This window comes from Lygodium microphyllum, chromosome 26 (genome assembly GCF_053477565.2).
Source record: "Lygodium microphyllum isolate KBCC chromosome 26, Lygodium_microphyllum_v1.1.10, whole genome shotgun sequence".
Taxonomy (NCBI): domain Eukaryota; kingdom Viridiplantae; phylum Streptophyta; class Polypodiopsida; order Schizaeales; family Lygodiaceae; genus Lygodium; species Lygodium microphyllum.
The window spans coordinates 106666935-106680262 of record NC_141160.1 but is presented as its reverse complement, the minus strand read 5'-3'; the positions used below and the strand labels follow the sequence as shown (position 1 = coordinate 106680262).

Sequence of the window (13328 nt, the reverse complement as noted above, 5' to 3'; positions counted from 1 at the left end):
AAAGGACGCCAATTTTAGGGCCAATAGGGTGTCCAATGTCTAATTATTAAAGTGGTAAAGTGTATATTATCAGTTTATATGAATTTTATGCTTGCTATAATTAGTACCTAATCAGGTTATTTACCACCCTATCTAAGGAGGAAGGTTGATTGCAATAATCAAGTTAATTTTATTTTTTGTACTAATATTGTACCGTACCTTATAAAATCTTAAGGTACCATTTAGTACCGTATTTTATTGCATTGTACCGTATTGTATCTTTTGTACTTGACAACTATGTGTCTACCTTTGTATTCAGCTTTCATTCAGATTCAGTATAGAGTTATCATTTCCATTTTCTTCTTTCATTGCGGTCTTAGACTGTGGAAAGGAGAAACTCACCTAGGAATGCACACAAGAAGCCGACAAGTAAAGAAAATGCACCTAAACTGCTAGAGCTTCTATATCTCTATTAGATTCTGATTAGAGCTCACAACCAGGAGATGACAGATTAACATGACGAACATAGACATGCTAACATTCCCTCTCGGATCTTGGGAGTGTCTGAAGACCTAACAACCTCATTCGATGAAGCATAGAAGCCTTGGGCAAAGGCTTTGTGAAGAGATTTGCTACGTTGTTCTCCGTGGGATAATAGGCCACTGCTAACTCGGAATCCATGATCCACTCGCGAAAATAGTGATATTAAACCTTGATGTGCTTCGTGTGAGCATGAAAGACAGGGTTCTTCACTAGAGCTAGAGAACTCTAGTTGTCGACACGCAGCTCTGTAGATTCAGGTTGACGAAAGGCAAGCTCTGTCAACATGCAACGAAGCCAAACTGCCTCCATAGTGGTAGAACATAATGCATGATACTTTGCCTCTGTAGAAGAAAGGGCCACAATAGGTTGCTTCTTACTGCTCCACGAGATAACACATCACCTGCCCTGCCAGAATCACTCCAACCAGAGAAAGTAACCCCCTCTTCATATATGATCTTGTAGGATCGAGTCCCATGTAAATAACAAAGAATATGCAAGGCTGCTCTCCAATGGTCCTGAGTGGGAGTTTTCATGAAAGAAGACAACAATGCTACAACAAAAGAAATATCCGGCCGAGTATGTATGAGCTAGATGAGGGAGCCAACAAGACACCTATAAACGAATGGCATGTGTAAGGGGAGCTTCGGTTGCCAAAAGCGTGGATTCTGGGTCCATGGGGCAAGAAATAGGTTGGCAATTGGCCATACCAAACTCTGAGAGAAGTTCAGTTATGTCTCTATGCTATGAAATAAAAATACATTGTGCCATCTGGTGATAGATCTCCAAGCCAAGGAAGAAATATAGGATTCCAAGATTCGTCATGTCAAACTCTTGTCGCAAAAACTCCGGAGTACGATCAACCTCCTAAATGGAGCTCCTTGTAATGATAAGATCATCTATACATAAGATGAGTAAAACACTCTTGTTACCCTCAACCTTGAAGTATAGGTTGGGGTCATGAGCTGATTGATGGAAGCCACTCTGTAGAAAGAATTGATTAATCCTCTGGTACGAAGCACAAGAAGCTTGCCTCAGGCCTTAAAGGGCCTTCCACAATCTGTAGACATGGTCCTCGTTCCCCTGTACAAGAAAACCTGGGGGCCATGAAACATAAATCTCCTTCTCAAGGACACGATTCAAGAAGATAGACTTTACATCTATTTGATAAATAGGCGAGCGCGTGTAATGCACCTATTTGTGGTAAAGAATCCCTCTTTGACAGTTGATCGGTCCTAGAAGACCTCGAAGGGGAGGCTGAAGGGGTGAAAGTATGTGATGTGGTACTAGTAGTTGCATCCATCAAAGATGGTAGGAAAGCCGGAGCAAAGGGTAGAGGGTAGATCAGGAGGAGAGGGAGAAGCCCAAGAGGAAGAAGGGGTGCTAAGAGGCAACTTGGAAGGAAGGAGAGGAACAGGGGGTGGGGAAGGTCAGCTGATGACGAAGAATCACTTGTAAGAGAACCATCAATAGGATCCTTGGAGGTTGCAACCTCGTCAAATATCACATTCGTGCTCACCTCAAGCTTCCGTATTTGCGGGTTGTAGAGTCGATAGCCCTTTGTGGTAGTGCTATAGCCCATTAAAATGAGCTTCCTGGACTTCAAGTCAAGCTTTGTCTTCCTCTTCTGTCCACATGGACAAGTGCATCACATTCGAGGATGTGAAAGTGAGACACGGAGGGCTTTTGACCAAAGAAAGCTTCGTAGGGAGTCATGTCCTATAACGCAGAAGTCAAGGAACGGTTACAGATGTGAATTGTAGTAGTCACAAAATCCCAAAAAAGTCAGTCTCTCATTCAAAATCTTGAGCCCTCGTGAGTCATTACTCATCATCATTATCATCATGTTTAACATTGCCCAATAGTTTTTGTCAAAAAAACCATGTTTTTGGGTTCCAACTAAAAAAAAAACCCAACATTTTTTTACTGTCATAAATGTTTCTTACTTTAAGAAATATTTCGTAAGTTTCAAACTAAGGAAACGTGTTTCTTTGTTGCTATGATTCTGTCCAAAGAATGACATGTGTAGAAGCATCCTCCATTGTCACCGCATCCTGTGTAAATACTACGGGGGTACTAAGCTGTGTAAGACCATAAACACACAAAAGGTTAAAACCTTAATCTGATACATAGAGAACTTTGGCCGAAGAAGACTACTGTCTGGCAATAAAGGGGTAGTCTCCACTCTGTGAATGGGAATGGTAGAATTGCCACCAATGGTGAGGTGATGATGCCCCCTTTGGCACTCAGGTCCTGAAGCCAATTCAGTCTATAGGTCATGTGAGAAGAGGCTCCATTGTCAACAAGCTAAGGCTTCTTCCAAGTGGAAGAAGCAAGAGGTGTATTCTCCTCGGTAAATACATGCACAAAGATAGACTCTGTTAACGAGGGCAGCCTTCGTGTCCTTCGAATCCTTCTCCTTTGGCTTCAAATGGAGGTACTTTTGCCAACACTTCTCCTTGGGATGAGTGCCCTTCCCAAAGTGTGGGCACTTGGGCGACTTCTCCTTCTTCTCATCCTTTTTTTCCTTTTGCCTCTTGTTCTTCTGTTTCTTGTCCTTGGCTTGTGCTGCCTTCTTTCCTCCACCTGTTCCTGTAATAAATGCCTTGGTGGAGCCAGAATCACTAGCCCCGACCTCTCTGAGTTGCTTGTCATGCTCCAAGATGAGCACTGAAAGCTCCTCCCATTAGAGTGTCTCATGAGTCCTCGATGTGATAAGGCTAGTGTAAAAGACATTGAATTGAGGAGATGGCAGCTGAGTCAAAAGAATCATAGCTATGTCTTCGGAGGATATCATTTGACCAAGCTAGGCAAGCTCACCCCTCATGTCCTCCATCTTCATGATGTGCTCCTTCAGAGAGCAGTCATCATCAAGATTGAGCATCCCAACTTCTTCTCAAGGAAAATCTTGTGAGCAAAGGTCTTATGCTGATACAAAGATGCCAACACTTCTGCCGTGGTCTTCAACTTGCGAACATGCATAAGGACATAATCCTACAAACTCATAAAGAGAAAGGATCATGCTCCAAAGTTGAGCTGATCCCCACAAGGCTGCGCGGTCCGTAGAAGTCCCATCTATTGGATCCTCCTTATGACGGGGGATAGAATTAGAAACATGAGCCCAAAGAACAAAGGTATTGAGTATACACTCCACCTTACACGACCACAACGAATAGTTGGAACCATTGAGTTTATCTTCTTTGGGTAATGAAGGTAAGACATGCATGTAATGAAGGAGACCTAGGAGAGAAAAGGAGAGCAGGGAGAGACTGTAGAAAGGAGAGAGAAAGAGGAAGAAAATGAGAGAAGAAGAGAGAGAGAGACTAGCAAAAGAGAGAGAAAGACAGGAAAAGAAAGAGAAAGAGAAGGGAAGCCATGAAAGCTGGAAGGAAGGGTAAAAGAGACTCGATTATCGACTAATTGGATCTCCTAACACCTTAAATACCCCGTCAGTATAACTAGGTATTCTCGTGCTAACCCATGTCCTACCCGTCTATCCCCACTCTTTTACATTCCATCCCAACCTTGAAGGTTTTTGCCCTCAAAAACAAAAAGAGGTCTTATTGGTGTGGCTCATAGCAGAAGGGGGGGTTGCAGAGTACTACTCTATTCAGCATTACAAAGGAGAATATAGGTATGGGTAAGTACAATCTTATGTGGAATTGGGGCATACAAATATGTATATGATGCATACGGCATGTGCAAGTTTATAGCGTATGAGTTTGGCCACCAATTCTTGACAATTAGGGGCTGACAAACAGTGAACAACATGCTGTCTAGAACAGGCCTGTTGTAGAAAACTAGTCATAACTTCCTATGGGCAGCTTCGATTGAGGCGTGTGACATGTCAAAACAAAGCTCATGATGTACTTTCAGCCCATAGAGGTGGCACTTGACTGTCATTAATGCAGGGTAAAAACTATTCTAAAATAATGTGCTGTTTGCAAGTTGTCTATAGTGTAGACTAGGGCAAATTTAGCTACTCCTCAGTCAAAATTCCACCCTTGAAGTAGGGGAAGAACTGCACTGGTGAAATGCTGATCGGGGTAGGGCTTTTTCAAGACCATTCCGTTCCCTAGGATCAAATGGATAACCTACATAATAAGCATCAAGAGCACAATGGTCATCCATACAAGCATGGGTCATCGTAACTACCACCAGGGCCAAAAGGATAATTGTGATCCAATGCATCTGCTGTATCATAGAAGTAATTCATGGTGTCATCTTCAAGCACTGATGGTGACACAAGATCCTCACTGACCCATACGGTAGCATGCATTGACTTGTCCATAAACTCATTGAGGACCACTATGCGGGGTAGAACTGGAGCAGATGAGGTTGCAATCACTACAACATTTAGTGCATCAACTCCTAGGCATTTCATGTCCATGAGTCCCACATGCATGGCTACTATTGGGCATTCAAAGTTAAGGGCCTTGGATTGATGGGGCACCTGCTCATGAAGCTGTAGTGAGATGCTCTCATCATGGCATCATTCGTGAGAAGCATCATGTTGCTCATAAGGATGCAAATGCTGCTCATAGTAATGATCAAGTGGCTGATGATATCGATCATTCCGTTGCTGATAATGATGTTGCTCCCCATGTACATACTCGTATACGTTTGCATGATATTGCTCATGTACATAAGGCTGTCTAGATGGTTGTCCATGTATGTGACCAGAATGTAGCCCATAAGAACAAACTTAGTCATTAGATGCATGCTGTTGCTCAAAATATGCACAATCATCATATACATGTTGACCATAAGTAGGCACATGATGTTGCCTTTGCACATCCAAACCATGCCAGTGGTCATGGTACCCATAATGTCCATGAGAATGCCCATGCTGCTGCTCATAATCATGCTGATCCGTCCTTTTAATTATAGCCATTTGAGCAACTTGAGTCGTAAGGGCTGCAAGTTTGTCACTGATTGCCATGGTTTGCATGTTGGTTACTGAGATGGTTGAGATCACTCGGTCCAACTTAGATATGAACTGATTGTGTTGCTCAATTAGTTGGTTGTGGCTCGCAGCTTGGAGAGCTTCTTGTCGTTGTAGAGTAGCATTCAATGCATTCATTTGGGGATGCCAAGAGTGAGAAAAGGAACTGGAACTAGGAGCCATAACTAATTTGTTTTTGCAAATACTATTGTCTCTTTGTTGGTGCATTTTATCCATCAAGTCCTTGTGCCTTTTTGCATCCCTTGCATGAAGCCACCATGAAGTGTGGAGCAAAGCTCTACATTCTTGTTCAATAATCTTTTTTTTATCCTTGTCCCTTGCCATTGAAGGTGCAGTCCGCACACCCCTAGTCACAAAAACTGAGATAACTTTGTTTAGGGAGCTCCGATCGGGGAACTTTCTGATTCAAAACGGAGGGGAGACGCCCTCTACGAGCCTATGCAAAAAGCTTTATGGCAGAAAATATTCAGAATTGGCTGTGAACAACTTTCTGTGGCTGTACAGAAGGGGACTGCAGCCTGCCCTGCAGGATCACTGCACACAGAAGTGGCTGTAACTCTCCAATGGCCGCTCCAATTGGGGAGCTTTCTAGCTCTACTTGAAGATATCGATCCCCTTTACGCAAGGAGCATAGGTATGTAATAACAAGTCTTATAAGAAAATTCTGTAATAAGAAATGTGCGGCTGAACTGTGAAGTTCAACACCCTGTTTGCAACTGTAAGAGGCCTGTTTTGAATAGTAGATACCCTGTAGGGTCTAACCAAGTTATCAAACTGAATGAGGAACTTTGGGAGACCTGTGAGCACCTTGAGGGACTTGCACATACTTCCCTAAACCACAAATACCTTTGTGAACACCTGTAGAAGCCTACAACAGCATGTATTAGCCTATTATGAGCTGGAAGTTGTCCTGTAAATCATTGTGGGTTGGAAGTCGCTGCCAATATGACCCAAACCATTGCCACCATGGTCCAATGCATTGCCAATAAATGCACAACCTTGTCAAACATAATCATCACATGACCAACATAAGCATCACTGTCAAACAAGGACATATAATTGCCAACATAGACATAGGCATACCACAAAGTTGCAATGCTCCATAGTAGTGTACTTCGGGTTACTTGACAAAGAGTCCACAAGGAAGATTGAAGCCTCAATAGTGCCAAAGTGCCCAGCTATCCAAGACTCAAGGAAGAGGAATGTCTAAGATGCAAGCACTATGAGAGATGCTCAACAATGAGAATGAAGGTATAGAGCCAAAACTCCCCAATTTGTGGTTCCTAATAGCCTCTTGGGGGATAATAAGCATCGAACTTTGCAATGTTGATCCATTGTAGCCATAGATTACTATGAAAGAGCTTTAGGATTCAATAACCAAGGCGTAGCACTCACTTATTGACACAAGCTGTTAAACAGTTTAAAGCTTTTGATATTTTTCATGGAAACTTGAAACTCTGGTGCTGCAATTCTAGCATCCCGTTTGGACGTGATTGCGTCTACCTACCATAGGCCATTTCCAACTGTAGGGACACTCCTTGCAGTTCACAGAATGAAGATCCTTTGATATCTAGACTCCTCATATGCCCTGTTATTCAGCTCTAATTGGATCAGCAAAACTCCAGAGCAACACCTAGATGCTCAGCATAACACTGATTGCAATTATGTTCTCCTGTCAGCAGCTTGGATGGTGCCACTACTAAGACCTTAGATTGGCTATCTTCCCAAGTCTGAGAAAACAGATGCATCTGCTACTTCCTTGTCTAACACAGTCACTGTAAGCATGTTAAATGAGCTGGTTTGAGGCTCCAGTTTGCAGTTTGTGTTCTCTATCTTCAAGCATCTTCTTCTAATGATAGAGTGTGGTTCTCCCAAAAAATATTGGATCACGAACACATGACCATAGCACAAGTATGATTGCTACTGTTGTTGCTGACCCGCATGCTGTCTCAAAGAATAGTGAAAATGCCTTTTGTAACTTGAGGCATTAACATGATGAACATGTTGACTGATCAACAACCCTGACCTCATGCAAAATTTGATTATGAGCAATTCAATGTTGCTTCATCAACGCCTCCCATCTAATTGTTAAAGAAAGAAGCTCCTCCTTTAAGTCATCAAAGTGTGTGAACTGGTAAGACATCTTCAATCTTGCAATCATCTAGAAAGCTGCATTTGTCAAAGAAAGGCTATTGCCTGCCACCAAAAGAGGGTCCCTTGCACCAGGAAGTTGTCGCCTATGCTAGAAAGTTGTTGCTTGAGCCACAAAACTGCTACCTACAAAACACAAAAAATGGAGCTACCTGATGTTTGAACGTCACCGGGGCCCTAGATGATGTCACCTGGTCTCCAAAATGGTCAACTTGGCACTGGACCACCTGCACAGGTACTAAATGCAGGCTGAAAATCTGCATTTAAGAAATTTGGGCTGCTCCTCTACGACGAAAACCTGCTATCTTTAGACTTTGTCCTCACTTAGGCAATGATACCATGTGAGAGTGTGCAATGGAAGAGAAGCATGAACAAAGAGAGAAGCAAAGAGAGAGAAAGAGAGGAAGCAGAAGATGAAGAATACTAGACTGATTGAAAAAGAATGCTGATACAATGGGAACAGATTGATCAGTCCCTACATGCAGCCCAATGCATTAGTAAGGGCACCAGATCAGGCTGATGACGATGGCAGCACCAAGTATGGAGAGTTGTAGTGTTGGAGTGTGCACTTGCAAATGAAAGAATGAAGACTGAAGAGTGTGTGTCTAGCAAGTGGGGGGTGCGGCTATAAATAGCCAAAAACACCAAAAAACTGACTGACCTGCTCTTGTAGGGGCCATAAATGTTGGCTTACCAGCAGTAAACGCTGGTCACACTGAACAGGAAAAAGTACCAGAAAAATAGGGGAGACCCCAAAAAAATTCCGAATGACAATGACAATATCCGACAGGTATAGGCAGACTATGGAAAGCAGAAACTGGCCTAGGAATGCACATAGAAAGCCGACAAATAAAGAAAATGCACCTAAACTGCTAGAGCTCCTATGTCTCCGTCAGATTTCGATAGGACTCACAACCAGGAGATGATAGACTGACATGATGAACATAGATAGGCTAATAGATTCTACAAACCATTGGGAATCTCACATACACCACCAAGGGAACTGTTAGTGCATGTCAGGATCTCAAGTCCTACAAGAACCCCAAGAGTATTACATTGCTTGAGCACCAGATGCACTTCATTGTAGCTGATAGACCACCAAGAGAGCTAGTAAACACATGTCTTAGTGAAATAAAGTTATTAAAACTCACAAAAAGGTTGATTCAAGGCACAAAACACAATGTAAGCTGTCCAATGGGAAAGTCCAACATGATTGTGAGTGATATACCCTACCAATTGCAGTAGGAGGAGGAACGCCTATCAATAGCTGACCTACCGAATAACAAAGAAAAATACCTCCACTTTAATGGCATAACTGCAAGAGATAAGCACGAGTCTTGATGCCTAGAGCTTAGAGGGTGGCACCTCTGCTAGCCCATGGTTGAACCCCTTGAGCCAAGGAGTGCAAAGACACCAAGAACAGAGTAATCTGCACCACCCACTTCAAAACTGTAAAGGCCTATGCGATGATGAGGACGAAACTTCAAGCTTGAGATGGTAGATTGGGAGCAAAACCAGCAATAAATCCTCTAGAAAGAGAGAGAGAAGAGAAGAGATGAAGGTTGTTAGCTTGTCTTATTTAGTTTGTTAGCTTGTCATCTCCTAGTTGTGAGCCCTAATTAAAGTTTGATAGGGACGTAGGAGCTTTGACTGTGTTTTATCTAGTTTCCTATGCATTTCTTTGCAGTTCTTCCCCTTGGGCACATTTTAATGTGCATTTCCAATGTCTGTCAGGCATTTCATAGCCTGTGCTGCTGCCAGTTACTGCCCAGCCCCAGACTGCAGCGATTTTTCTAGACTTGCCACATCAGCATTTGTGACTGCATTAATTGCAGTTGGACCAGCCTGCAGTTGACCCTAGGCAGCGGTCGGCCAGTTTTCTCCCTCCACTGCTATTTATAGCAGGTGCCATGGCTTGGCAGGTCGTTCGTGAATCGCTTTTGTTGCTTGCAGGTGCACACTCTGACATTGACATTTCTCTCTGCCTCTAGTGTTGCCAGAGCCTTCAGCCTGATCCAGTGCCCTCATTGATGCCGTGAGCTGCGTGCAGGGCTTGATGAGTCTATTCTCTCTCTTCTTCTGTATCCAGCAATCATTTCAGATTCAGTGCAGATTATCACTTCACTCTCTCTTCTCTTCTTGCTGTCTCTCTCTTTCTCATTCACTCCATTTTCATAGTTCTCTTCTATTGCAGACACTCACATGGTATCATCACCTATGTGAGCTCGCAGAGTTTCCAGCCAAAGAGGAGACCATACTGTTGCTGAAAACTCAAATTTCAGCTTGCTGTTTGCTGCTGTAAATAGAAATTTTTCTGCATTTGATGTTGGGTTTGACTCACACCTATCCTCACAGCGGAGTGTCGGTGATCCTCGGTAGGACACTTGCACTTTTTACTCTCCTTATGAGAGGTTTTTTCCCCCAGATTTAATTCCTTTTATTTTATGTGCCTATGTTACACAATTTGGGCGCTTATCATGTTTTACACTTTTTGGGTGTGAACACACTCTAGCATCCCTAAGGTTTAATGGTTTTACTTTGTACTTGCATTTCATACTCTTTAGTTTATTTGCATTGGGTGTCATGCTATCACACTCACAGACACTCTTCACAATCAACTGTACTCTTAGCTGAGCTTGAACTTTGATCTCTGTGCATTCTCTCACCTCTCACATTTGGTATCAGAGCTGGCCCTCAGTTCAGCCCAGCCAGCGGCCACCATCTCCAACTGAGCTCCTCAGCCATTGTTCATCAGCTCGCAGCTCCTACTCCCTTTGCAGAGCTGCTGGCCAAAGGCGACACCAGTAGCTTCAATTAGTCAGCCAGCTCATCTGCCAGTCTACCCGCCACTTGGCCCGAACCGCTAGCTAGTCCAGCTCGTTTGCCAGTCTCCCCCGCCTCGCTGGCCAGCACCGCTAGTGCCTGTAGTGCTTTTGTCTGCGCTGCCTAGCTTGGCCCTATTCGCCCGCCAGCTGCTTGAGCGCAGCCGTTAGTGCTCACCTGGCCCTTGGTCTGTCTGCCCCCTGCGCCAGACCCTGCAGTTCCACTTGACAAGTGCGCCACTAGCACCCACCACCTGAACCATCTCTTGCCTGGGTGGTCTTGTGTGCAGCCCGCCCACCTCCAGCTCGAGCTCCACCAGCGCCCGCCAAGTCCACCCCATCTACTTGATAGTCCAGCTCGATCTCCAGCTGCGAAGTTCAAGGAGGTAAAAGAAAAATTTTATCAAATTTTTAATACAGTTTTGATCTTCAGAAAGGGGCTTGTGCCTAGGCAGCATCTCTCTACTTTTGCAAGTGTCTGGGATACATTTCTCACAAAGATTTTGTGCATTTGGAATCAGAAATTTGGGGCTTTTATTGTCAGCTCAAAGGTCGGCAAATGTACATGAGTGACATTCTGGAATAGACAGAATTTGTGCATTTTGGGACGAAATTTTGGAGCTTTTGCATTTTTAGTACTGCTGAGGATTGTTTATGCTTTGGACAATGTGTACTTCAGATAGTTTTTGACATAGTGTGATCAGATTTGCTAATTACAGCAAAGTGCTTTCTGTGATTTTTGGAAATTCTGAGATTTCCAGGTTGGTCTAGCTTGAAGTATTGCTCTTTTGCTCCTTGATCAATGACATTTATCATGGCAAATCAGGGAGGTAATGTATTTACATATAGCTTCCATCCATTAAGCCACAAAAGGTACTTGGCCAATTACTCAATCCAAACCCTCGCTCAAGCCAAGCGAAGCTTCTATATCTAATACGAAAAACTGTTTTGGGAATATCTTCTTTGGCTATTCAGAGTATTTTGCTCCATGGATTCTATCTAATAGGTCTTCAATTAAGGGCATGGGATATTTGTTCTTGATAGTGATCTTGTTAAGAGCCCTATATTCTACACACAATCTGAGTCCCCCGTCCTTCTTCTTGACAAACAACACTGGGCACCAAATGGGGACTTGCTTGGTCGAATAAAGCCTTGCTCTTCCAATTCATGCAATTGCTTCTTCAATTCCATCAGTTCAGTGTGATTCATGCGATATGGGGTTCTAGCTGGTGGAACTGCCCTTGGGATTAGCTCAATCTTGTGGTCTGTGCCCGCGTGCCCCCCCCCCCCCCCCCCCCCCCCCGACTTTGGCGTATTCAGCATTCATTTCAGATTCAGTGCAGATGATCACTTTACTCTCTCTCCTCTTCTTGCTCTCTTTTTTTTTCGTAAACTCTTCTTGCTCTCTCTCTCTCTCTCTCTCTGTCTGTTCATGGCTCTCTTCCATTACGCACTCTTGCAGGTACATAGTAGTTCAGGCTGATTGGGTTCCCAGATCACTTCTGTTTCCCTGAATATCCAGAATGTAAACCTGAGCACCAAAGATCTAGCACAACTTAGGTCTGATACCATGTCAGAATGCACAGAATGGAAACAGAGCACGGATCACTCCTGTTTCCCTGAATATCCAGAATGTAAACCTGAGCACCAAAGATCTAGCACAACTTAGATGTCTGATATCATGTCAGAATGCACAGAATGGAAACAGAGCATATACAACAGCAGTAAGACAAATAGCATGAACCCTATATGTAGGAAATAGATCTATAACTGCATAATTATCTCTGGCTAGATAAACTATCCAGGACTTAACCATTGGTAATGGCTTAAGTTCTTTAAGAACAATTGCTTTTCAACTCTTTAAAAAAGGGAATTCGCTTAACCAATGTTATTCATCGATAGTTCATTTGGGCTCTTAGGCAATAAGGTATTTACTTGCTAAAATTTTTGGCCTAAAGTTTAACAATTTAGTTGACTGGCTGAGGTTGTGTATATCTATACAATTTGCAGATAGTGAGGACCGGACTGCATTGCACTGGGCAGTTGATCAAGGTCATCTTGACATTGTTAAGTTACTTGTTTCTCGTGGAGCACAAGTAAATGCCAAGGTACTGCTCAAATGCTGATCATGATATGGATAATGGTATAGTTACTGTTGATTATGCTTGGTAGTGGTATTGTGGAGGCAATGTGTGTGTTTGTGAGTTGAGCACATTATTCTACAATGAAGCATTTTGCAACAAGAATGGCTTTACAGACTTGGGCCAAATACAGTTATTTTCTGCATACATGCACCTCTAATGTTGATTTGCTCCACAACATCCACTAATGTGGAAGAATGAACGGTATTCATTTTTTGGTTTAGGATTCTGAAGGGCAAACTGCTTTACATTATGCTACTACTTGTCAATGGGACGAGATTTCTGCATTTCTCCTGAGAAATGGAGCTGATCCATCTCTGACAGACAATGAGGGTTGTACACCTTATGGTGAGCCACAGATAGCTCCAAAGGAGCATTCAGGAGGCACTGATGATGCTGAATGACTTCCCAAACATGGTCAAATGGATGGACTTGTATTCATTGTAAGAAGATTAACATCAAGGAATTAAAGATAGCTCTGAGCTGAATTTACTACTCTGTTTTTGCAGTGTGTGTGTGTTTTATTAGAGGCTATGTAAGATGCCGTTTGCAATTGTGAACAGTGACCTTTATTAGGTTTACATGCTTGATCTTCAGGAGTGAGGCAATGTAATAGTCAATATCAAGTAGGGTATGCAATGTTCTACAGTCTGAGTCTTAATGCGACTGAAGTGTTGTTTAGTTTCAAAATCTGTGTGGCCCATTGTCTGATGATGATATTTATTTATT

General features: G+C 43.1%; 1 protein-coding gene across 1 annotated transcript in view; it reads left to right on the top strand.

Annotated features, from left to right (window-relative positions):
* The window catches only part of ACBP1 (acyl-CoA binding protein 1), a 52957-nt gene extending 39860 nt beyond the window's left edge, over positions 1–13097 (top strand). The window contains exons 6-7 of the mRNA XM_087667733.1: positions 12469–12566; positions 12824–13097. Coding sequence (XP_087523859.1) covers positions 12469–12566; positions 12824–13003 — 278 coding nt within the window. The 3' untranslated portion in view covers positions 13004–13097. The remainder of the gene's footprint in view (positions 1–12468; positions 12567–12823) is intronic.
* The last annotated feature ends 231 nt before the right edge of the window (positions 13098–13328 follow it).